The 23,984-nt window shown below is 40.3% G+C and overlaps 2 protein-coding genes and 2 non-coding genes across 7 annotated transcripts; 1 reads left to right on the top strand and 3 right to left on the bottom strand.

Annotated features, from left to right (window-relative positions):
- Positions 1-114: 114 nt before the first annotated feature.
- CCT6A (chaperonin containing TCP1 subunit 6A) lies at positions 115-8,199 on the bottom strand. The gene is made up of 14 exons (XM_085315766.1): positions 8,012-8,199; positions 7,647-7,710; positions 6,097-6,231; positions 5,295-5,468; positions 5,037-5,140; positions 4,228-4,338; positions 3,538-3,697; positions 2,917-2,999; positions 2,377-2,473; positions 1,827-1,974; positions 1,413-1,546; positions 1,197-1,299; positions 630-702; positions 115-473 (listed from the first exon to the last, which is right to left on the bottom strand). The coding sequence occupies exons 1-14, from the start codon at positions 8,143-8,145 to the stop codon at positions 401-403; spliced, it is 1,593 nt and encodes a 530-aa protein (XP_085171892.1). The 5' UTR covers positions 8,146-8,199; the 3' UTR covers positions 115-400.
- On the bottom strand, positions 4,469-4,603 carry LOC146600971 (small nucleolar RNA SNORA15). Its single transcript, XR_014897130.1, has one exon. It is a non-coding gene; the product is annotated as a small nucleolar RNA SNORA15 (small nucleolar RNA).
- On the bottom strand, positions 5,597-5,728 carry LOC146600970 (small nucleolar RNA SNORA22). Its single transcript, XR_014897128.1, has one exon. It is a non-coding gene; the product is annotated as a small nucleolar RNA SNORA22 (small nucleolar RNA).
- A 3,432-nt stretch (positions 8,200-11,631) lies between the features above and the next one.
- On the top strand, positions 11,632-23,605 carry PSPH (phosphoserine phosphatase). Of its 4 annotated transcripts, XM_085314599.1 has the most exons (7): positions 11,632-11,668; positions 11,766-11,876; positions 17,935-18,093; positions 19,132-19,266; positions 20,894-21,039; positions 21,889-22,037; positions 23,461-23,605. In XM_085314599.1, the coding sequence occupies exons 3-7, from the start codon at positions 17,954-17,956 to the stop codon at positions 23,569-23,571; spliced, it is 681 nt and encodes a 226-aa protein (XP_085170725.1). In that variant the 5' UTR covers positions 11,632-11,668; positions 11,766-11,876; positions 17,935-17,953; the 3' UTR covers positions 23,572-23,605. The 4 variants fall into 4 exon arrangements, with proteins under 4 accessions (XP_085170725.1, XP_085170716.1, XP_085170732.1 ...); XM_085314590.1 differs by having other exon boundaries at positions 11,645-11,876; XM_085314606.1 differs by lacking the exons at positions 11,632-11,668; positions 11,766-11,876 and adding an exon at positions 16,185-16,203.
- Positions 23,606-23,984: the final 379 nt, after the last annotated feature.

Below are 23,984 nucleotides of genomic sequence, written 5' to 3'. Positions count from 1 at the left end.
GAGYGTGAGAAAATGCAATCAAGCCCTGGAGCCCACCACTGTTCATTAAGGTGATGAACAGAATGCTGAAGACCAGGTGTAAGGAATGCAAGGTATTAAAACAACTGACACAAGTAAAGCACAGAACAGAACAGTTTATTGGGTAAAAAGGTCAGCAACTTCAGTTGTACACTTCAGTGAAATTAAAAATAAATAACTGATTTTTGAATCAAGTATTTGAATAGTTACTAATATTTTGAGTGGCCGTGTCTACCAAAAGGGTGTTTCCTAGTTACAGTAACTTCCATTGCTGTGAAAAATTCACTGTAATTAAGAGAAGACTGCTTTCAAGTGGACTTCTTCAAAGTTATTCCATGGGGCAATACTATTCATGACGATCACTGATGCCAGCAGATCCAATTCAGCCTTTAAGAGACGACATTCCAGCTCGCATAATTTCATCAACCAAGAGAATATTGCTAGCAATCACCGTGCTAGAAATATTAAATAAAGACTGTTAGAATAGCCATTTTAATACAATTCATCTGAAAAAAAAAGTCAGCTTCCTCTCAGTGTAATTTGATCCCAAATTACTGCAACAACTTTGATCAAACTCCCATTACTATTTAAAGGGAAATCATAACATTTACCATGAATGAAGCAGTTGCTTCTTAACATTGTAATTATCCCAAATCCCAGCTGCTGCAGCTATCATTGGTTCACCTGTGGAAGAGATAAAACAATCTTTAATYAATCAATAACTGGTTTATTTCACTCAAACTATGACCTTCTGCTAATATCTGATGTTACTTGCTATAAACATGAAGTGTTACTGTGTGCTTGATCTTCACACAGACCTTAAGCGGAACGTATATATATAACGTATGTGTGTCTGTATACATATAGATACACACACACACACACACTACAGTACACAAAAACTGACTGCAACAACACTACATTCTGCTCAAGTATTTTGCTTCATTTTTCATCCATAATAAAGCTATGCCTGATTTCAGTAACTGCAATTTTATGTTTCATTCAAAGAAACAAGAGTTACTTGTTGAACAGCCTCCAAATTAGTACATATAGCTGAGCCAGCCAGGTTTGCCTTCTTCAAACAACACTTTTGTCACTCAGAGGCACCATTTTGCTATTTTAGAATTACTGCCAAGCTGCTTTTACTAAAGCATCCTGTATTTTAGAAAGGTTCCTACCGGTGTTCAGATCAACTCCAGTAAGTTGCCCTGATTCTGCATGTTCTGTCTGAACCTTCACTAGTGTTTCTTGGGGATCATAACCAGAGTTCTGAGCAAGAACCTTTGAGAGGAAAAAAAGACATTACTTCGTATAGTTAATCTGAAGTGGACTCCTGCAGAGAAAGCTGTGTTTTAGAATGCTTTAAAGCCTCTTTATTCAGGAGTTCTTTATACCTTAGGAATGATGAGAAGAGCATCAGCAAAAGCCTGAACTCCGAGCTGGGCTCTTCCTTTGACATTAGGTTTATGCTTAACAAGAGCATTAGCTACTGCCACTTCTAATGCTCCTGCTCCTGGAACCACACACCCTGCAAGAGAAAATATACTCTTGAGAAACTACACTACTTCTACAGAAGTTTGATCTCTTCCGTCATCCCCCAGAAGACGGCATGTAACTGACCAACTACTTATGAAAACTACAGCAGCAAGCACTTATACCACTATTAAAAAACARTAACTAACACTTTGCATTGAAATATATTTAGTTTGCTGTACAACTGCATCAAGCTACCAGTTAAGCCAATAAAAATTCAGCCATTCCAAGATGATTTTCAAACCTTAACATGGATAAACAGAGTAGAGACGTACCATCCTCGATAGCATTTTTAACAGCACGTAGACCATCTCTTACTGCATCCTTGATTTGTGTGAGTGTATGCTTATTCGGTCCCCTGATCAACAGGGTAACAGAGCGAGGATTGTCACACTTCTCAATAAAGGTGTATTTCTCTTCACCCTACAAATAGTTATACTTAGTGTCATACATTTGCTTACTCAACATACGCATGCTAAAAAAAAATTCAGATTCAGTTCTTAAGTAATAGGCTTGCAAGAAATGATGAGTACTAGATATATTTATTTCTTTATCCACACAAAAGCCATGCACATTAAGCGCCTAAGAGCAGCTAACAGAACTGTATTTCCATCTTCTCAATTTTACAGATTTTAAAAGCATCATACTAGTGGACACTAGGATCCAAAACGCCACTAACCTTATTACTACTGCAGTTATTTATCTTAAAACACATCACAGAACTCCTTGCAGAGACATAGCAAGACAAAATAAAAACAGCATCACAGAAGATCTGCAAAGGCATATTTAACTGGGCTCCAGTTGAAAGCTCCTAGTCATACTTACCAATGTATACTCATAGACAAGCCCTGCGTGACCCAGGCACTCAGGAGTGAGATCCTCTAAAGAGTTCATAGCAGTACCACCACATGCAAGGGTCAGTCTGAAAATTATTTATACAGGTTAACATTTATTTTAAATTAAGCAAAGTCTCAAGTCACTGAAGTAGCCCATTATGAATAACTGTTTCAGCACACGAAGTATGATACTTGTTAGGCTTGGATCAGGTTGTTTCAATTTACTAAAGAGCTCTTCACAAAAAAAACAAAAACAAAACAAAACAAAAAAAAAACAGTAGAATTAGATCTCTTCTACATGTGCCTGGATTTCAAGTTTATTGATAGCTCTTACTTCACTTAGTGTGCTGAATATGTGTTTCCATGATTTATGCTAAATTACCTGCTATTGCTCTAGTAAGAACTGATAGACTGAAATAGACTCTCAGATTAGTGCAAGTCCTTAAAGGTGGATTCAAGCCAGACCTGATTCACTGTGGGAGTTTCGAATAGCAAGTTACTTACTCCTCCTTCCCAGGAACTAACTGACCTTTCCATGTTTCTCCTTTTAGCTCTGCGTAAGGCGACTATTCCTTCTTTTGCAAGGGCATCCAAGGAAAATGGGTCAATTCCCTAGAAACAAGGCAAGTGACTGTCAGGACGAAGAAAATGCYAAGAACTTTCCCTCTCTGAAACTAATGGGTAAACTCTCCCTCAATGCTCCAAAAACAACAAAACCCAAACCCAACCTCCCCCTCAAACTTCTACAGAAACTTTCATATACACACACATATAAATATACACACACACACACCAAAGTGTGCATGTATCATAGAATCATAGAATGGTAAGGTTGGAAGGGGCCTCTGGAGATCATCTAGTCCAACCCTCAGCATAGCCCATACGGGGACTGAACCCGTGACCTCAGAATTAGCAGCACCATGCTCTAACCAACCGAGCTAAATCTGCCCTCCAATATATTTTTGTTTATTTTATATACATAAAACACACCCCCACACTTTTTCCCCCAAAAGTATATCAGCTACATGAGCCCAAATTCAATTATTCTTATCTGAAGAACAGCACAAAAATGTATCAAACATGCAGCTTGCTGAGAAGGCCAATATCTCAAATTCATTTTCTAGTTAGTTATTACACTTATTCATCTCACCTTCTGGTTGATCACAATAAATCCTTTATCTGAATCACCACAGACTCTTTTTTTCAAGTCTATGATTTTGTTCACTCTGTCTTCAATGAACTTTCTTTCTGCTTTTACAAGCTTCTCTCTTTCTTCTGCACTTTTATAGAAGAATCCAGAGCTCACCTCTCTGAAGCAGGGGGTGGAGAGAATAAAAACAGTAAAACARTAACTACTTGTCCTCTATGCTGTAGAAATAAACTGAAAAGCAGATTAAGGACTGTCTAAGGAATTCTTCCAGCAAGATTCTAACATGTTATACATAACAACCTGCCACCTCACCCCATTCACTGATTTTTTTTTCAATGCAAAAATAAGCAACACATTTGTAACAGAGAACTCTAAAGCACGTTCTTATATTCACTTTACAGTAGAAAATAATGCCTGAGRAAAGGGCTTACAGCCATCTTTCAGTGAGACAACAAAAGGAACCTGTGCAGCTATGCCTCTCAAACTGACATTTACAGTCATATCAGTTTTGAGTTTTCAGCTTCCTTTTTCCAGTAAAGGACTGCACAGAGAGTATCAGTTGTTCCATCCACCTTCTACATTACCTGCCATGCTGTCCTTCAATACTTACTTAAAGTATATCTTAAAAAAAATAAAAGTTTTAAAAGACAGAAGTATTTCCTGCTCCTGGCCATTCTGCTATATACTTACGTTTTCTCGTATTCTAGAGAAACATTGCAGGTAAGAACATAAGCATCTTCCACTCTTTTCTTCATGTCAGGATGACGAGCACCATGATCCAAAACCAGCCCTCTAATCAGCCTGAGAAAGTAAAAAACATTTTGTATGTCAACATACAGAAAATACGCATTTCATGGAAGTACAGACTAGTTGCACCATCAATTGTCTGCTGTTAGCCAAACAAGAATTGCCTGGATAGAGTATGTAGATCATGTATCCCACTTCCACAGGCATGCCCACTTTCATCCAAAAGCATACCAACCAGAGTGTGAAAAGGGAATATGTTCTTGCACAGTGTCTGACTGCATTAGCTACTGTGGAAAGCTAACGCAGAATTCATCCATGCCACTGAGGTACACTTAAGAATCCACAGAATTTTCAACTAAATTAACTACAATCTGATTTTCACTTACCAAATGCAARTATTTTTAACTTGTAATGAAGAAACGTAATACGTAATCATGCCACAAAAGCATTACTAYTGAACAAGTAATATACAGCATTGTTATACAGCAAATAAGCAGCGTCATTCACTGCTATGTAAGCAGTATCCTGTCAGGGAATCAAGTTTAGTGACTGAGGAAACTTCTGCCCTCTAGGATCAGCCGTGAGTTATCATCTTTTTGCCTTTCTTTCACCCATTTTCTAACAATTTTAGATGACGGCAGCTTTATCAAGATACCCAATCTCTCCTCAAAAACAAAACAAAAAAACCCAASGTATTCAAATTTCAGGAAACCATTAAATTGAAGCTCAAAGATTATTTGTTTCATTCTTACGTTGTATCTGTTTCAGATTTGTGCTTCATCTCCATGATCTCTACCATGTAGAGATCAATGGGCTCATCTGGTTTTCTGATTGCCAAAATAGAATCTACTACAGCCTGGAATAAAACAAACACACACACACACACATTAGTCTTCCACAATGCAAGGTAACATCTTTCCATCCACCTTTCCCCCCAAGGAATGGCGTGAACAGTTTAAAACCTGGACCTCTTCACACAAAAACGGACAGAAAATGCATGTAAAACTTGCCTCCGTTAAGACATCAGCAAGCTCAGTATGAACTTTAGTACGGAGGGATGTTCTGGCAACATCTATAAGGGTCTCCCTGTCCATTTCCTTGGTTACTTTGACTTGCTCCAAAACTTCAAGTGCTTTTTCCTTTGCAATCTCAAATCCTTCTGTTACTATTCTGGGATGCAAGCCCTAATGCAAGAAAAGCAGATAAATCATTAGTCAGTAGAACATGAAATGGTATTTTTCACAAGTGAAACCTGCAGTTTTAGCATTGCATCCAATGTTGAAATAAAGGGAATCTACATACAGAGACAAGAGAATGTACTGTTCTTCTGAATACATACAAAAGGAATGGCAATCCTTCCAATGCAGAGGAAAAGCACAGATTATTCTAGCACAGAATTAAAACCAAGGGAACTACGAAGTACACTTGGGTGTTCACTGTGCAACAGGAATGCCTATTCTGCAGTTTATACTGTCCAATAGATCTATTATCAAAGACCATCTCTTTATTAACATGCAAGCAAAAAACCTGTTTAAACTCAAACAGAATAGTCAGAAATACCAGCATGCATCAGATTTAATCTTATTAAAAGTGGTAATATTCACAATAAGTAGTTTTGAACAAGTCTGAGGCCTTCAACTTTAGCTTTTCTTCATTTTACAAGTCTGCAATGTACTCTTTTTATAAGTAGAAACTTACACCCACTCTCATGTTTAATTTATAAATATTAGCATTAAAGAAAGCAAAAGTCGAATAGTCTCAGATAAAGCTCTTCACTCATTATTATCTATGAAGGAATTATCGTATACATACCTCAGAAATATAGAGATCTGCTTGCTTTAGGAGTTCTCCAATGATCAAAACATTTGAAGTGGTACCATCTCCAGTGATGTCATCTTGTGCTGTTGCTACTTTTGCTATCAAGGAGGCTGTTGGGTGTTGTATTTGCTAAACAAAAGCAAGAAGCTGATCAATAAATCTTGCGATGGCAAGTAACTAATCTGAAATCAGCTAGAATAAAATATTTAAGGACTAGTTGAATTTTTGTGATTTGTGTCAATTCAGCAGGATTCAACAAGTTAGAAACAAAACAGAACTGCTTTCAAAAGTAAGTCTCTTGTATTAATGCATGTATCTTTTCCCCCTAGATTGTGCATCTGAACAGAACAATGCTGACTGCTTATATCCAAGCTAGCCCTGCACTCATTATGAACAGTACTTTGCTTGACAGAATCCTTTTTTCCATTAGGGATCTAGTACACCACTGCAACTATACTGCTTCTGATATTTAGACTAGTATGTTTAGAGCTGATTTAGGGATCTCTGCATGCAATACTGCACTTATTTACTAAAATGTCTGGTTTATCAATCCTTGGATTTTATTCTTTCTTCTGAAACTGAAGAATATTCAGCTAGTTTATTTCTTGCGAGTTCCTCTACTGGAATATCATGCAGTAGTACACTAGTGTTTGAGCTGTAAGCACAGCAGGAATATCATTCCTTTCTGCCCAAAGTTCACAAACACCACGTATCACCGTATGTTACACAAATAGGCCTATCAATTTAAGCAACATATATACCACTTTGCATCTCCAATTGCTGACTGGAGAGTACTTCAACATAGGTTGAAGCCTACAAATCTAAGCAGTATCCACATTTGATGAAGTTTTTGCTTAGTAACTGTACTTAAARTTAATGAGATAAGCAAAACACAAAGGGAATCATTTATGCTGTTACTTGATTAATTTTTATCGCTCTGTGTGGGGCCCACACATGCTAWCAGCATCAGGAAATGCATCCCACTCCGGTCCAGGGATATGCAGCCATGACCCAGCCACACGACGCATGCGCAAGGCTCACGGCGGGATGGAACCACCCTTCATATAGTCTTCAGCCTCACAGTGATAAAACTCCAGACTTGAAGGCAAAGTGATATGAATGAACTGCACCCATCACTCAGATTGAAACATCTTTTACGCCATAAACATATAAAAATCCCTGCTGCCTTAKGCCAGCTTAAGTAGAATAAAGGCACGTTTTTCTGTAAGTAAAATAAGAGTAGCAAAAATGGTAATTCCACTAAACAGACCGTTTCCTTTTTAACTGCCAAATTAAGATGTAAACTTTATCCAACATTTACCAAGCAGCACCTATTTCTTGATCTTTCTCCCAAGGCGTATTTCCCCTCAATGCACAGGTCCAAACACCACAGAAATGCWGGCCGGGCTCAGCAGAAGGGGGGGCCCCGTCCCCTGCCACAGACACCCCAAGGGAAGAGGAGCAGATTTCAGCCTCCCCAACACTCCCGCCGGCTCCCCGAGGCTCCCCTGCCCCCCACACGCCGCAGACAAGAACCAGCTCACCATTTCCTGCAGCAGCACGTTGCCATCTTTGGTCAGCTTGATGTCTCCAGCCCCGGACACCAGCCTGCGGGGGGACGCAAGGCGGGTGAGCAGGCCCCGCGCCCGGCCCCGCGTGCCCGGCCCGGGCCCCGCAGCGCTCCCTCTCCATTCATTCAGCCCCACCCGCCGCGCGGCCTCCGCCTTTGTTCCGCGCCGCGTGGCGGCGGCGGGAGCCTCGCGGGAGCCGCCCCCCCCCGCACGCGGCCCCCCTCCCCCCCCCGGGCCGTAACGGCCGCGCCGCGCGGTTCACGGGTGTGTGTGTGTGTGGGGGGGAGGTGGAGAGGACAACGCGGGCGGACACCCCCTCCCCGGGCGGGCTCGCTCACATCTTCATGGTGCCCTTGGGGCCCAGGTTGGTCCGCAGCACGTCCTGGAGCCCGCGCGCCGCGCTGATGTTCACCGCGAGCGCGGCCTGGGCCCGCGCCACCTCGGCCTTGGGGTTCAGGGCCTTCACCGCCATCGCTGCCGCTGCGCTGCGCCGGCCGCGGGGAGGAGCGAGGAGGAGCGGCGCGGCGCGGCGGCACCGCACCCGCGGCGGCGCCGCCCCGCCCGCCCCTTCTAGAACACTCCGGCGCGCGCCCATTGGCCCAGGGCGCGCCCGCCGCGGTCCCATTGGCTCCGGCGCCTGTCGCTCTCCCCGCTCAGTTCCCGCCCCGGCGGAGCCGTTGGAAACGGCTCGTTCGTATGCAAATGAGCGGGGGGGCGCGCGCGCCGCCGTCGGCGCCAGCGCGGGCCGCTCTCCCGTCACGGCAGTTCGTGAGCAGTTAGCAATGAGTATGAAAATGAGGCCTTTGGTCGGGCGTAATCGTGCGGTCGTTACTCCTGCCCTCTCACGTGACATCGGCATCAGCCCGGTTCGCAGAACCGTAAGAATCAATAATTAAGCCCGTCGATTTAACATTAGATCAATAGAATTAATAGTTAAACGGGCTGGATTAATAATCARAGCTGTTCTTGGTAAGAATCCAGAGCGCTGAGGTTAATCAAAACTCTTCCTTGATACAGACATCCCGCTTGGGTTGCGGAGGTCGGTGAGTCTGCCCCGCGGCTCTGCGGCGTGGTCGCCGTGGCCGCCGTGGCCTGCCCAGCCTCAAAGCCGCAGCGCGAGGACTGGCCTTGCGTGGCTCTGAGCGCCTGGCAAGTTGTTCTTCCTAAGCGTGAGAGAATGTCTTTCCCAGGGCAATACTGAGATTCCTTGTGAGGACTGTGGAAGAAAAAAATACTGTTAAAGTTGGTTGCAGCCTTGAGAGTTGACTCTTGAGGGGGTGCTGGAAGCGTCTGGCCTGCGCAGCTGGTCAGGGCAACAGTCCTTGTGGCTGTGCAACGCAGGCTTCCTGCTGGTTTTTGGGCTCCCAACTGGAGGATGCTAGATAGTTTTCCTTGAGAGGAAAGCATTTTTGTGAGGACACCTCCTCCCAGCCCAATATAATCATGGCCTGCGGCCTGTGTTTCGTAGCACGAGTTTTGCTACGAAAAACTGGGGACCTGACCGAAGCTGTCAGGGACTGAAGTGTCAAGGCAGACTCGCCAACCTCGCTGATTTTGGCAGGGGCTCGGGCACCTGCTGCCCTCCTGTTTTGGGTGATGATCTCTCAGGTTTCTGGGCAAAGTGCCACCCTGTGCAGAAGTACTCGCATGTGTGTCGTGTCAGTCTCACTTGGCAGGTCTGGAGGGGACAGCTGCTAACTAATTTGCTTGGGTTTCTGATTTTTAAATGTTAAGACAGAGTTGATGGTTGAGCAAGTCTGGAGCCCTTTTGTTTAGCTGAGCAGGGTATATTTCTTGTAAAATATTTTTATGTTGATTCTGTGGTATAAAGAACCAGGCTGTGCTTCCCCCCCCCTTTTCTGTTGCTGTAATCATTAAAAATAAACATTAAACATTGCAAAATGCAGGAAATCACACTTTGTATCTCATAGTGGGGATCGGGAACTCTCGTGTTAATGTTTATTGTTCATTTTGGTAGGGATGCCACAGGCCTGCTGAAAAAAAAAAAMCAAGAAAAGCCCTGAAAGGCTGCAGTGACAATATTTAAGGTTTCGGTGACTATCTGTAATGCAAGGTATAATACCTAAATCCCCAATYGCCCCCAGATTCTTCCACCCTTGAGTCACACCCAAATATTTTGCCATTCTTGCTTCTCTTGTTTTGTAATTTGTTGGTCTCACTCCTTTCTCTGGGCTCTTCTCAGTAGAGGGCAGCCTCATCAAGCTCATATACGAAGCAGCAGCCACACTGCATTTTCAAATAAATTCTAGTCCTTCATATAGGTTATCTCCACTTCCTATATGAATGGAGGAGTTTCTTAAATCATGTATGAGAGTTAGGTGATGTACTTGCATTGATAGTMACACAGTGGGACTTACGCTTTGCACTACTGAACATCCTCTTAAAATTTCCATGCCCACTTCTCTGTGCTTCTTTCTTGGCTCATATGTTTGAGGATTGCTATATTTTTATTTTGCAGCACTTTGTAGATATCAGTACGAGCTTTTCTTTATTTTTTAATCTTTTAATTTTAATTTTTGGAACTGTTCTGCTTATCYGTTTTTTACGCATAGTAAAAGTACAAGGGAGATGCTTACTTGGCCTCAATTGTCCATTGAAATCCATGAAGCTTGAGAAATTACACCAGATTAGAATCTGTAACATAATACTTTACTGAATGAAAACTAACATGTTTGTTAAACTAAGCCAAATATAGAGGATATCCTTCATGAAATACTTAACAACAAATCTCTTARTTAAATCAGGCAGTGCTTATTTTGGCAAAAAAAAGAAAAAAAAACCACTGCAGTTCTCAGTAGAAGCAGTCTTCTTTCATTATTATCAAGGTCTATTTTGATTAAACCTTATTCACAGAAATGATTTCTCTTCAAAACATACTGTCCTGACATGATAAAACTAACAACAGAATCAGACAGAAGAGTGAACTATGTCGCCAGTTCTGCAGCAAGGGGGCTTGGTATGAGATTTTCCTAATACAAGAAGTTGCTAATAGATGCTTATATTGACCAATGGTTATGCAAGTATTCAGAACATTTTGGAAAAAAAAAAAAAAAAGACAAGACATGAGAGGAGATGTACGTAAGGTTTGTGATTTTAATTAATGCACATAATTTTAAGGAGTAATACTGCTGGAATTGCAAAAGAAATCATGCATAAAATGTGCATTCAGTGGTGCAGAACAAGCTTTCAAGATGAATAGGAGTCATAAGACTCCTATCACAAGCGAATAAAAGAAGCTAAATCAGCAATCTGGCTTTTTTGACTTTGAACCAAATAACCAACTTTATAGCTCTGTGTTGGCTGCCTCCAGCTTACTAACTAATGCTCACAGTGAGTGTCTATGGAGGGAAGCTCTTCTGTGGGATGCCAAAACACTAGCACAGACATGTTTTGCAATTATCTGTTGCTTTTGACAACATTTCATTTGGGGAAACAAAACAGAACCTTCTCAAAAAAAGAGGTATTATTTTTGCTTTCAAAGTCTTTGATGACTTTTGATCTGAGATTTATTCAATGTAATATTACAAACTCTGATATACTCTGATAAATAGCAGTTAGGSCAAAATACAATATTGCATATTTAATACACCCAAACTTTTACCTGATCCACAAAAACAAACAAACAAAGAAAACYCAGTTTCCCTGCCTTGCCTCTGATTCCATGCAAACAGAAACTCCAGACTGTTGCTTGTCGGAGCACCTCTGTGGTTCTCATCCCTCACCCTGCTGTGCCATGCTCTGGGCGAAAGGCTCTGGTACAGACCCGTCCATAGTTTTCCATGCCTGTAGCACAGATGGTCTCAGTGGGGAGCAAACTCCCCATTGCCTTGTGCACAGTGTCTCCCGTGCCAAGCCATGCCTACYCAAGCAGGGAGCGCCCCAAGCCGGGCCGAATGCTCCTCCCCTGACGCAGGCAAGGTTACACCTCTCCGTCCTACGCCTGTCAGCGAACAGCTGGACTTCTCTGGTTACATGTGTGCAAATAAAAAAAAAAAAAAAAAAAAAAAAGATCCGGGTTGGCTTACTCAGCAAGTTATAAAGAGTCATTTACAAAATGCGTCTTTCTTCCAGATCAGCCCGTGCCTTTGTATTTATGTGACTGAAGGTCTCAGCTGATCCCTTCTTTTCTTGTACCGCCAAGAGGTTTGCAGCAGCAGCAACAGCCACAGGCAGTACAATACTGTAAGTCACTGGGAATGTTTTTTCTTTTTTCTCTCAGTTCGGAAGGGGTTGGCTTTCAGCATATTCAGATCCATAATGCTTACCATATTTTTCTAGCAGAGAAAGTGAAGAGTATGTTCTGCTGGGGCTATGACTGCACTGCCATACAAGATGTAGCAGCAGTGAGGCGCCTATTTTATAACAGGAGCATGAATGAATGATGCAATCATGCAGGGGGAAAGCATCATCATTTTGTCAGGATATGCAAAGGGGATTGGAGGGTTGGGTATGTCAACATCCATGAGGTTTCCTCTACCCCTTTTTCAACTACTTTTTCAAAGACGTTTAAAGAAATTTACAGCTAAGCACTGCTGTCAGATATCTGTGTATAGTTGCAAACAGTCCATCTATTGATTTGCATACAGGTTGATATTACTACCTTTAAAAAAATGAACAGAAAACCAGGAAGTTTGAAGCAGGCTCCCTGAGCTAATTTAAGGACTGAACCTTTCTATTCATATATCCAAAACCACAGAAACTCCCAATTTTGGGTGGATGGATCAAGTTTTTAAATAGTACTGGCAGGAATATAAATAATCAATAACAGGAGTTTACTTAAATTTAACTAATTTGCTTAAATACATCATCTTTCYTCTAAAGTGATGCTATTCTCACCCACCCCAGTGCAAACTAGGATTAACTTCACTGATAGCAGTGAAATGACTCAAGGCAAATGAATTCACAGTTGGGCTTTTGTGTAGCCCACAACTTTCAGTGAAGTGCTCAATCTCACATTGTTAAATGGGAAAGTGAATCACAGTCAGAAACATCAGAGACTGTTTGCAAAGTGTAGGCTGAGTGATCAATTTAAAGAGTTATTTTAGGTAATATTTCATTAAGATTCACTTAATCTTCATTTTTTTCACAGCAATACATTTCAATATAATACAAAGTAGCAGGTGGCAGTACTTCTGAAAGCTGAAATATGGTAACAAGTGTAATCACAATGATGATTTTGAGATCTCATCAGGTTCTCATCAAATATACATCAGCCACAGGACACCTGAGGTTCTGAGTATCATTTAATTTTGCCTTTTGCATGACATGTCAAAAATATTGCAGATGTTTCAGTTTTTCACAGGGCAAATGCCCTTCTTTGAAAGGTCAGCAAACAGAAAAGATTTCAGTTGTTTTCTTTAAACATGTGCCCTTACATAATTGCTGGGCTTGCTTCTGTGACTCCACCCTCTCTGTTACGAAACAGATCTCTTGTGGAAACGCCAGATTTTCTTCTAAATGRCCTGCTGGTCTGTGACATTGGCTTAATGAAATACTTACCGTCTGGAAGCAGGGAGATCTTCTGGGAATTCCACTTTGTCCTTGTAATTTCYTTTTTTCTCCAAGTATCTTAAGTTTCACCCTGTCTCTCCTCTGTCACTCTCTTCTTATAAGTCTTCTCTGGTCTCTTCTTTGCCTTTGCTTTTCCTCTTTCACATTTTCTTCTTTTCGGCATTTCCCCTCATTATTTTATTAATTTCTCAGACACGTTGTAATGTTTGCTGCTTGCAAGCTTTTCCTGCACGGAAATAATATRAAGCCTTCCTTCCTACCTCAAATCCAATGGAGAAGGATCAGAGATTTTCTACCCAAGTTTTCCAGATGGAAACAGAACTCATGATTATTGTTTGTGGGAATTCCAGTTACCATCTCACACAAATGTTGATGCATCTAAGCAAGTGGATGCTCTGTGTTTCAAAGTAATTCATCTTTGCCAACCATAGCAGACTATACCCCTCCGGAATCAAAAACTGCTACTCCCTTGCCATATCCTTTACAGATTTGCCCATAGAAGAGTTTTACCCAGCTTCAATTCTTTTTGCTCATGTTTCCAGGTGACATGTACTTGTGAGCAAGCTACTGAATCTGCCCTTATACCCCACTATCACCTAAGAGAAAGCTATCAGAAATTAGTTAGTTATATCAGTGTAACACCCAAGAGAGATTGGAGCATGCTTCCTTCTCTGACCTTCTTCTTTGTGTGTGTGTGTGTGTGTGTGTGTACATGTATGTGTGTACATGTACGTGTGTACTTTACTATTTCTCAAAAGATAGAACATGTCCCAGACATGAAGTTTCCTGGTGGATGCTGTGCCAGGATGGCCTAGTGAGAATTTGGAAAACAAGGGGAGGAGCAGAACCTTGCCTTTTCTTGCTCACTTTTTCTTCCATTCCTGTTGGCCATTACTCAACACTGGCCTTATGCTCTCACCTAGATTCAGGGCTGGGAAAAATTACAAGTCACTGAATTGGCTAGTTACCCTTTGGAAGGGCATTTGCCAGTCTCTAGAGCTGATGGTGACCCCTGGGGCTATGAGGACAAGGGCAGAATCTGATTTTACTCCAAGTGAAACCATTGAGCTTTAATCCCTAAAATTTACTTTTCCCACCAGGAAAACCCATGCAATAGCTGAAGCTTTCTTCATAGGTTCATTTCTTCGCTTCAGTGTGAGCTTCCCTACCTTACAGTTCCCTACCTTCAGTTCTCAAACACATCTAATCATATATCAGCCAAAAATGAGTCCATGTTTTCTAGAACTTAGTTCCTAGCCATAGCAGAAAGTGGGAAGATTTTGGCAGGGACAAAGGGAGATGAGGGACTACTGATCTGTTTTTCATTTCAAAACACAATTCTTCCATTGCAACCTGTCATTTTTAGACACTATATCACATCATAGCCTGAAACTCTTCCATGCAATAATTCCTGCAAAACAAAGAGGAGACAAGGTTAATGCCAACCATGGCTTCACACCTGATTTTTGCTCTAATTTGTATATATGTTTTTCAAAATCAGATTGGCAGTAATAGTCTCATTGTTTTAGGGAATATCCAGAAGGGAAGGGAATAAGGAAACTGTGGATCCTAGGGAGAAGGAAAAGTTGATGTCTTGTCCTCCCTTCTTCCAAAGTGTGTTTCTAGCTATAACGTTTTTCTCAAAGAGAATAAACTAAGACATGTATCCAGAAATATATTTCAAGTTGTCACTAAGAAATCACATAACAGTGCTATGTCACCACATAGTGACATTGCATGATAATGTGGTAATGTTGCAGTGTAGCCTCAGGTTAGCATGAAGCAATGTGACATCTTTACATATTGGGGAATCAGTGCTGGAACATAATGATGCAAATGTCATGTCATAGTGATGCAGCAAGTTTGTCCAGCAGAGCAAATCTTTAAAATTGGCACTAGACCCAGGACTCAATTTTTCATGGACTTTATAATTTCCAGTAGGCTAGAAAAAATTAACAGCATGCTATTTAAAAAATGTTAGTGAATGTTTTTTTTAATTCCACTGCACAAATATATCTAGCAAATGGCTTTCAAGGCCTGCCCTGAAGTCATAGTCCCCTGCTTAGAAAATCAAAACCTTCCAGAGAAAATACGAACACATTGTTAAGGAATCAATGTCAAGTCAAGGCTAAYGCAAAGTAAACTTGGAATTCAGTCACGTGTCCGCATGCTGCCAAGCCTTAGCTCGAAATCAGTCTCTGACTGTTAAAGGGAAGTTCTCAGTCCATGGCTGCTTGAGAGGTGTTTCTTTTATATGCTATGCTGATGGTATATGACTATTTTTTTTTTTATGTACAGTCACCTGACAAATTATGGTTCAGTCCTTCTTTCTTCCTTTCCCAGGTGAGTTTGTAAAAGCACTTTTTACAAACTCTCCTTTTTTACAAAAATTTTACAAAATTTTTGTAAATTTTGTACAAAAATTACAAAAATTTTACAAAAAAGATTTTTTACTAAAGTCTCCTCTTACTCTGTACCCACTCACCTTTGCTTTCTGGCACACTAAGGAGGCTGACCTCAGGCTCTTTCCTGCCTCTTTACCCCCGAACTGAATGTTCAGGAGAGAAGTGTAAGCAGGGTAGTATCTGCTCTCTCATCCTCACTCACACCTGTGACACACGTGATAAGCACTGTAGCCTTTTGCGAAAGGCTTGAGCTTACTTAGGTTACTATGGCCGTGTGTCCACACTACAAAAACCAAGAATAGAGAGAACATCCCTCTCAGATAGTACTGTTTCACAGCTTCCTTTGAATAATTTTGCCTTTAAAATATGTTACATGCCTTTACTCTCTCTGTTTCTTGGTATTTCATATTTAGTAATGATTTAGTACTGACTTGTTAAATGCAGACTAACATTTTAAAATACGGTTCTCAGATATTCACCYCAGGTTTCATTCTTTAGGCACCGTGATTTCTCCATTTATGCAGACTTTTAACTTTCAATGAAGGACTGGAGTATTCTCTCATCTTCTGTATACATGAACATTTACAAGATGAGTATGTGTGTTCTGTATGTTTTTTCAGCAACTATGATCATTTTTGTCATAAAAATCTTTGTATCCTAATACTCACCATTTGGTGTCAAAAGCACTTCATTTAGTATGCGTGTAGGGTATCTTCCATGGATGTGGTGTTTTAAGAAACTCAAGGCCATAACTCCAAGGGGTCTAACTCAGGCAAAGTACACTAGCCATGATAATGGTTCACATGCATGGGTGTAGAAAAGATTGTCAGATCTCTGTTGAGAACTTTAAGAACAAGAGGTGAAAACAACTAATCAAGAAAGTGTTGAGACTACAGCTAGACTGGGTTTAAGTGCTGGTATGAAAACATTATCCTGGACAGTTTACCACTGCTTTTTCTAATGAGAAATGCATTTATTTCTGCTTCTGAACAGAAGAACCCAGTTCCCCCGATCAGTTTAAGCTGTCTGCAATTTGCTGAGTTTGATCCCAAGTTTCTGTTCAGTTCTTAGTTAAGCAGAATTGCTGTCATGTTTTGTGCAACTAAGGACTGAATAGTACAAAAATGAAACCTTCAAGATTTAAGTCAAAAATAATGGTGTAGACTTGAGCAGCAGCTTTCAGTCCAAATACCTTAAAGCACTTGGACAACCACTTGTACTTGCCACATTGCAGGTAAAAGACCATAAAACTAGGATACACAGTATTAGCAACAGGAACAAAAGTAAAGATTCACGTTCCTTGCTATGACCATTAACTATTAAGTTGTGGTCTCTTGGTGAACAGACAGAGTCCACCTCATGAAATAGTACTGGTGCTGACTGTGTGTGAATCTGGTATGTCTCCAGTGCATTAGTTTGGTACCAACTAGCCCCATGTGCTCTTCCATAGCAAGTTGTATTGAAGTTGTAACCTGTAGTTGTAAGAGTGAAGTCCACACTGAAATCTCTTATGACAGGGTGAATCAAAAGATGAGTAGGGTAGAGAATAAGAAAATACCTGAATAAAACTCTGTGTTTCTGATCTGCAGAAGAGGTACTCAACATACTCAAGTGGGCAGATAAAAAAGGGAAGAAAACAAACTTTTTTTAAATGGAAAAAGTTGTGCCAAGATGTTGTGGTATCTTAAGGGGTTAGGTTCCCTAAGCCCAAGACTTCACTGAGGTTTATAGAAGACTAATTCCAAATGTTAATGTCCTGATCTTTTATACAGTTATAGATCATTCATGATTTAGGGACAGTCACTGACAGGTTTAAAACAACTATGTCTATTATGATCAAGAAAATCTTTATGTGAAGGCCAGGGTTGGGTTTCTTTTACTACCTCCTGGAACAACTAATTTTACACATGAGACTTGTTCTAATGAGAAATCAAGATCCATTCAAGCCATGAGGGGAAGATTAGACAGAAAATTACAAGTCCTCACCATAGCTGGCAGTCTGATAGTTGGTTCAGCAAATGCCAAGCACTACAACCTTGAACCCCATGTGAACATCAATGGGCTGAGCCTGCAGAGAACAAATCAGCAGCTGAACAAAGCTCCACTGCCCACCTGTAACGTAAATTGGACATCAGTAGGCAGCAACAGCAGAGAGCAAATCAGCAAGTGAGCCAGACCTCCACCACTGCTAACTCTCATTGATAAAAGCTGGCTACCAGGCTGTGCTCGACCCTACTTGCAAGGATCAGATCAGTCACTCCAATGGCTCAAGACAGAGTGCAATACTGTGACTCACAGAAAGACTTTATCTTACCCTCTTACAGCAAAAAGGTTCCTAAAAGGATGGCGTCTCTCTTGGAGATGAAAGAAATCTTCCGCAATGCTGATGCAGTATGCTTTGACGTGGACAGTACAGTCATCAGGGAAGAAGGCATTGATGAGCTTGCAAAGTTCTGTGGAGTTGGAGATGCTGTTGCAGAGATGTATGTATATTTTTTTGCTACTTACTTCATATGAACAGTAATAAAAATAATCACGGATAAGGTTAATCTGTGACAATAGATTTACAACAGGGATTAGTTCAACTCAGTGTTTCAGGAGATTATTATAGTTTAAAAAGGATTTTAGGAATAATATGCAGCATTAATGAATAATGAAGTAACTTACTTTTTTGGAATTGTGGAGCCAGTCAACAAAATTATACTGAAGTAAATACTATAAATTTCTTTGAAAGGCTAAGATCAGGTCTTGTCTTGAAATTTGGCAGAGCACTAGCAAAACCTGATCTCTTACTATGAGAAGGAGGGGAGGGGACAAATCTGGTGACAATTCTTTGAGGCTGATTTTATCTCCATTGAAACTAGTAGCAAAAATTCCAGTAACTTGAGAGAACATCATCTAGCCTGCAGTTTAGGATTTTTGGTCCCGCTTTGACAGATATACTCACAGAGGGAATGAAGCAGTTTTCTTTTGTCTTGCTGGTTCCTAAAATGCAGCAACTGTCTTAAGAAATATCAGCAGTCTTCCACTGAGTCCAAAAAAACTGACAGACTGTAGGCATACAAGTACTAACTGGTCTCCAGGCTCAGTAATAGCTTTTCTTTGTTAGATTATATAAATCCACATTTTCAGTCTTTTGTTTCCCATTCTCTTTATTTCTTCCCATAATACTGGTCAACTAACTTGAGAATGTAATAACAGATCATTGTCCCTTTTTGCACGCACTAGTGCTGGACCTGAACCAAGTTACTAAATCTGAATCTTTGCCTGTAGTTTGAGGGGAATTTGCAATTTGGAACTGAAGTGGATAACTCCAATCTCTCTCAACTTGTAACCCTCCTACAACTAGTTGCTACCAACCTTCTCAGAGCACCAATCTCCTGTACAGCATAGACACACTTAAACCTAGAACCTATAGGCTCCTAACTTGTTCCTTGGTATTCCTTCTCAACTAACAATTCTTGAGAGAAGCCACAGCTTCTTAAATGTCACTGATTTGCTTTGTTTGGATCACAATTTAGGACCCGCAGAGCTATGGGTGGCACTGTGACATTCAAGGCAGCTTTAACAGCACGACTAGGTCTCATACGTCCTTCTTACGAGCAAGTGCAAAAATTGATATCTGACCATCCACCTCAGCTAACACCAGGAATAAGGTAAGAGGAATTTCAAATGAACTAATGAAAAAGCTTTCCAAAACTGCATGGCATAAATAAACAAAGCTCTTTGACATTAGTGAGGCTGTAAAAACCGTGGAGCTGGTTTAGAATCTCTTCCTACTTGATTTTCATGTTGCATACAAAGATCAAGTCAGGAGCTTACAATGGTCTGAGTCCATGTCAAGTAGATAAGCATTCATGTCAAAGAAAATAATGTTATGTGTTAACAGACATTTTTGGCTGGCAAGCTCACATTCCAGTCACAGATTGAATGGGTATGGAAAATAATCTGTTCAATCACACCCAGGCTAATACAGCTAGGAGGTTTAACATCTAGTGCTTTGGCTTGGTCTGTGCTGCAATTACAATACCTGTCTTTTACACTTTTGTGGGCATTCGTACCTCTGGACTCTGCTCAGGGATCAAGAGCTACTCATGTGGTACTGAAGTCACTAGCAGAGTATTAAAAAATCATTAAGGGTAAACACCCCCCAGCCCCCACATATTTTATAAACATATATATGTGTATTCTTTCATCTTTGGGTTTAGAATAAACATCAACTATTTAAACTGAAAATATTTTTTCCCGTTCAAACTGCTTCAATTGAAAATTGTTCCTTTATGAAATCTAGCCACAGTTTTAAGTCTGAAATATTTTTAGTTCATACAATAGTTCTTCATTCTTGACAATTTATTTTCTTGTAATTTCCTATATTTTTGCTTATATTTGCTTACATTTTCTCCTTAAAACAAAGCGCATGCTCAGCTTTTTCTGTGGAAAGCATAGCTAGATATAGCTACAAAGGGGTCATTGTTTCCTTGTTTAGAATCACATGATTTTCCTTTTCATTCCTTCCCTTTCTTCTTCCTTCTCTGTGTAGCCTGCTTTAAGCCTCTACTTTTCTTTTTTAGTATTTAGTGTTTCTGCTTTTATTGCTACTACTTAGCTTTGCTGCATGTTGATCTTTCTGACTGTAGAGCCAAATCCTGTAAAACTTTTGACTGCCTTTAGGTCTCATTGACATTAACTGGGTCTGAAAACTTTTTGCTTCTGCTTCCATGATTCCTTTTCTGCAGTTACTGACATCTTCTAAAGCTATTACTGCTGTCGAGTGTCTTCAGGGATCTATCTCTGAGTTAGAAATTGTCTGCACTTTGCACACATTTCAGCCCACTTCTGTATTTTGGTGCTGTGGTTGTATCTCCCCTGCATTCCTTACATTTTCTGTATTATAGATACTTTTTCTTGCTTGTTTTATACTTCAGAAAAAATTCTGAACTGGATCTGCTGTCATTTTGTTCATTTTGTGAGCAAAATGAAAAAACACACAAATATTTCTAGGGAGCCCTTGTTTCTGAGCAACTAAATACCTATTTGCCTCTGGATATAAAATGGTTTTGTTAAGCTCTTTTCAAGCAAACTGTATGCACAAAGACACAAAGGAAGGAAGGAGAAGCTTTAGGTGGCAGAGGATGGAGCCGGAAAGCAGCAGACATCCCAGTTACACCRCAGTAATGCAAAATATGGGCAGCCTTGCTTAAGATGTGTTTTGGCCTCCTTGTTATCCCTTCAGCACACCTTGATCCTGCTAGGCTCTCACACCTGGTGATTCTTTCTTCCCAGGGAGCTGGTGAACAGGCTTCATCAGCGAGGGGTCCAGGTCTTCTTGGTCTCCGGGGGGTTTCAGAGCATCGTGGAGCACGTGGCCTTGCAGCTGAACATTCCAACAGCAAACGTCTTCGCCAACAGGCTGAAGTTTTACTTTAATGGTAAGATTCACCTACTGGTTCTTTTCTGTGCTAATTAATGCCACTTTTTGAATTCAAACTGAAGTAGAATATTGGACTACAGTGGCCTTTAAGTCAGACAGGATCTGGGGTGGGCCATCAGTCCAGGCTACATCACTTTGATACCAGTCCAGCTAGTTCTTGGCAGGGAAATTACATGCCCCCCAAAATACAAGTTCAGATCACCTTCTAGACATACGAAATACAGCTGTGGTTACTTTTTAATTGCAAGCTGTGCCAAAAGTTGTAAGCATTACAGCTGTTGACAGCAGAGATTAATTTTCTTTTGCTCTATCAAGTTTAAATAGTTTATTTTGCAAATTTGCTTTTATAGGCAAACATTGATTTCAATGACTAAGGACTGTACAAGGACCAAATGGTCTTAACTTTTGTACAGCAGCTCTGGACCTCATGCTAGTGCAAACAAGCACAATTGTGTTTAGAGAAGATGTTTCTTTCTTAATGTTTCATACATTCTTATGCATTAGTTTGGATGCTGCTTCAGGTTTAGACCAGAATGACTGGGAATGGATTTATCATGCTACACATACTTTTACATTAGCACTTCAGCTTTTTCAAAATAGCTCCACTTATGACTTAGGTAAAATCCCAGTTTTTCTTACCTTCTAATTAGTTCACTAGCACGCGCTGATTGTGGGGCTTACCTGACTGCATGTAATTAGCTGTCTTCTGAAGAAAAGACCATAGGCATCTATCTTCATTTCCAAAGATTTTGTTGATATCATTCCCAATACATGGACTTTGCTATAAACCCTCTGAAGTAATTACACATGCTGTCTATGTCTAACTTGTCCTTCTGCTGTGTTCTAGGAGAATATGCAGGATTTGATGAGACACAACCAACAGCTGAATCAGGAGGGAAAGGAAAAGTTATTACTCATTTGAAGGAACAGTTCCAATTTAAAAATGTAGTTATGATTGGTGATGGAGCTACAGACATGGAAGCCTGTCCACCTGCTGTAAGTATTAAAGAACTGGAATTCCCTCTGAGCAAATGCTTTGGAAGAAAAAAAGCTGTTTGAGTACTCCTTAGGATTACAAGGAAGAACTTTAGCACTTTCAGCAACCTAGAGATCTGTGTGGGTAATTTTCTCTAGAAAGGCTGTGTCATACAATTTTTGATTTTTCTCGGTCCAGACAATCTCAGAAAGCGTCTCACCCACTCTAGCCAGCTGACAGGGACCAGTAGCATCATCTAAAGATAAAATGAGAATACAGGCCATTTGTCCTCCTCTTATGCATTCATTCTGGTATAGCCACATAAATACGCTCTTGCTCTCTCTGTGTGCATTCAGAGGCCAGCTAGATAGCTTGGCATTCTCTAGATACCAGATTCTCATATATTTGCAAACGGTCCAGCAACCAGCCTCACATCAAGCTGGTATCATTGCCTGTCTGCCTTTCCTATCTATTTCCCGGCTTTAAGTGCTTGCTTCTGCGCAGAGGTCTTAATACTACCAAGATCCCAGTTCTGAACGATGATAAATGGTGTTTATAGCATGAAGACCCTGCATAGATTTGGTACACACCTACCTGGTGTCAGCATAACAAGAAGGTTCATCTCACTGTAGAGCAATGACATCTTTCAAGATGGCAGCCCAGACAGGGTGAAATAATTGAAAATAATAGAAAGCTTTCAAAAGTGGTTATTTTACAGAAGAAGAGATTTTAATTCCACCTCATTGAGTGCCTTTCTCTATAGAAAAATACTGCAGTGCCCCTGCTTCACCAATGTTTGGGGACAGATATCCTGTTGTATGGAAATACACAGGAAGTCCCTTAACATTAAATATGTGCACCAGAAATACAGCTTAATATTTGCTTAATGCTTTCTACCTGAAGGAAAAAAAAAAAAAAAAAGCAGGGGAAGTTTAAACACTGCACTTTCATTGCAGTTGGTTTTCTAAAAGCCAGAAATGATGATTGATCCTGGTTAATGATTGAAGACATGGTTAATGATTGCTTCTGGTATCTATCAAATGAGGTAAACAGAGTTAAGATAAACAGTATAGGGATAATTGTGAGATGTTGCAGGGATGTTCAGATGTTAACTCATTCTTGAATATTAAGCATTTATGTTGCATCACAGTTGCATCAGATTTTCAGTGAAGTCTGAACAATGTTAATATGCAAGGTACTGAGGCGCAACTTTGCTACTGAAACAAAACTCCAATAGCCGAAGTGGTGCAAAACTGAGCATTAATGAAGTTCTTGGTAATAAATGTGAAAAATAAACATGCATAGTAAAATAGTAAATCTTTGGTAGGGGAAAAATGCCGTAATTTTGAAGTTCAATCTTAAAAACAAACTTAATTGCAGAAAAGCTCCATCCCTTATTTGGGACTGTGGTAATATATGTGCCCATTCTTTCTTTTTTGCTAGGACTGCTTCATTGGATTTGGAGGGAATGTAATCAGGAAGCAAGTAAAGGAGAAAGCTAAATGGTACATTACTCACTTTGACGAACTGCTAAAGGAACTGGAAGAACGATAAATTATACAGTAAAATAATATATTTAACAACTATAAATACAATGCAATTAAACATATATTTGTTTGCAAAGTTGTGTTCTGGATTTTTAAAATGATTTTGGGTGATGATCATTTTTCTCTTTCTGACCTGGAGCTCATGATGCAAATGCTCCCATGCTACTCAAATATTTTGTAATGAAAGTGCTAGTTTTTTTAAAGTATCTTTTCAAGGTGGAAGAGGTCAGTTGATTATTCACTCACTAGTGAACACCCGAGGTAGGAATTCATCAATAAGTTATTAACCAGGTACCAATCCATTAATGTATTATTAATAGATACCTATTGCTTCAAAATCTTTGAAACTAACACCTATATTTATTTTGGGTAGTAAAAGAAGAATAGAAGGACCACAAGGGAGAAGTTTGTGTTACCAAT

The sequence above is a fragment of the Rhea americana genome, unplaced genomic scaffold, assembly GCF_003343005.1.
Source record: "Rhea americana isolate MKP2758 unplaced genomic scaffold, rheAme1 scaffold_111, whole genome shotgun sequence".
Classification (NCBI taxonomy): Eukaryota; Metazoa; Chordata; class Aves; order Rheiformes; family Rheidae; genus Rhea; species Rhea americana.
Note: the sequence above shows the minus strand (reverse complement) of the source record. Positions and strands in the feature narration are given on the sequence as shown.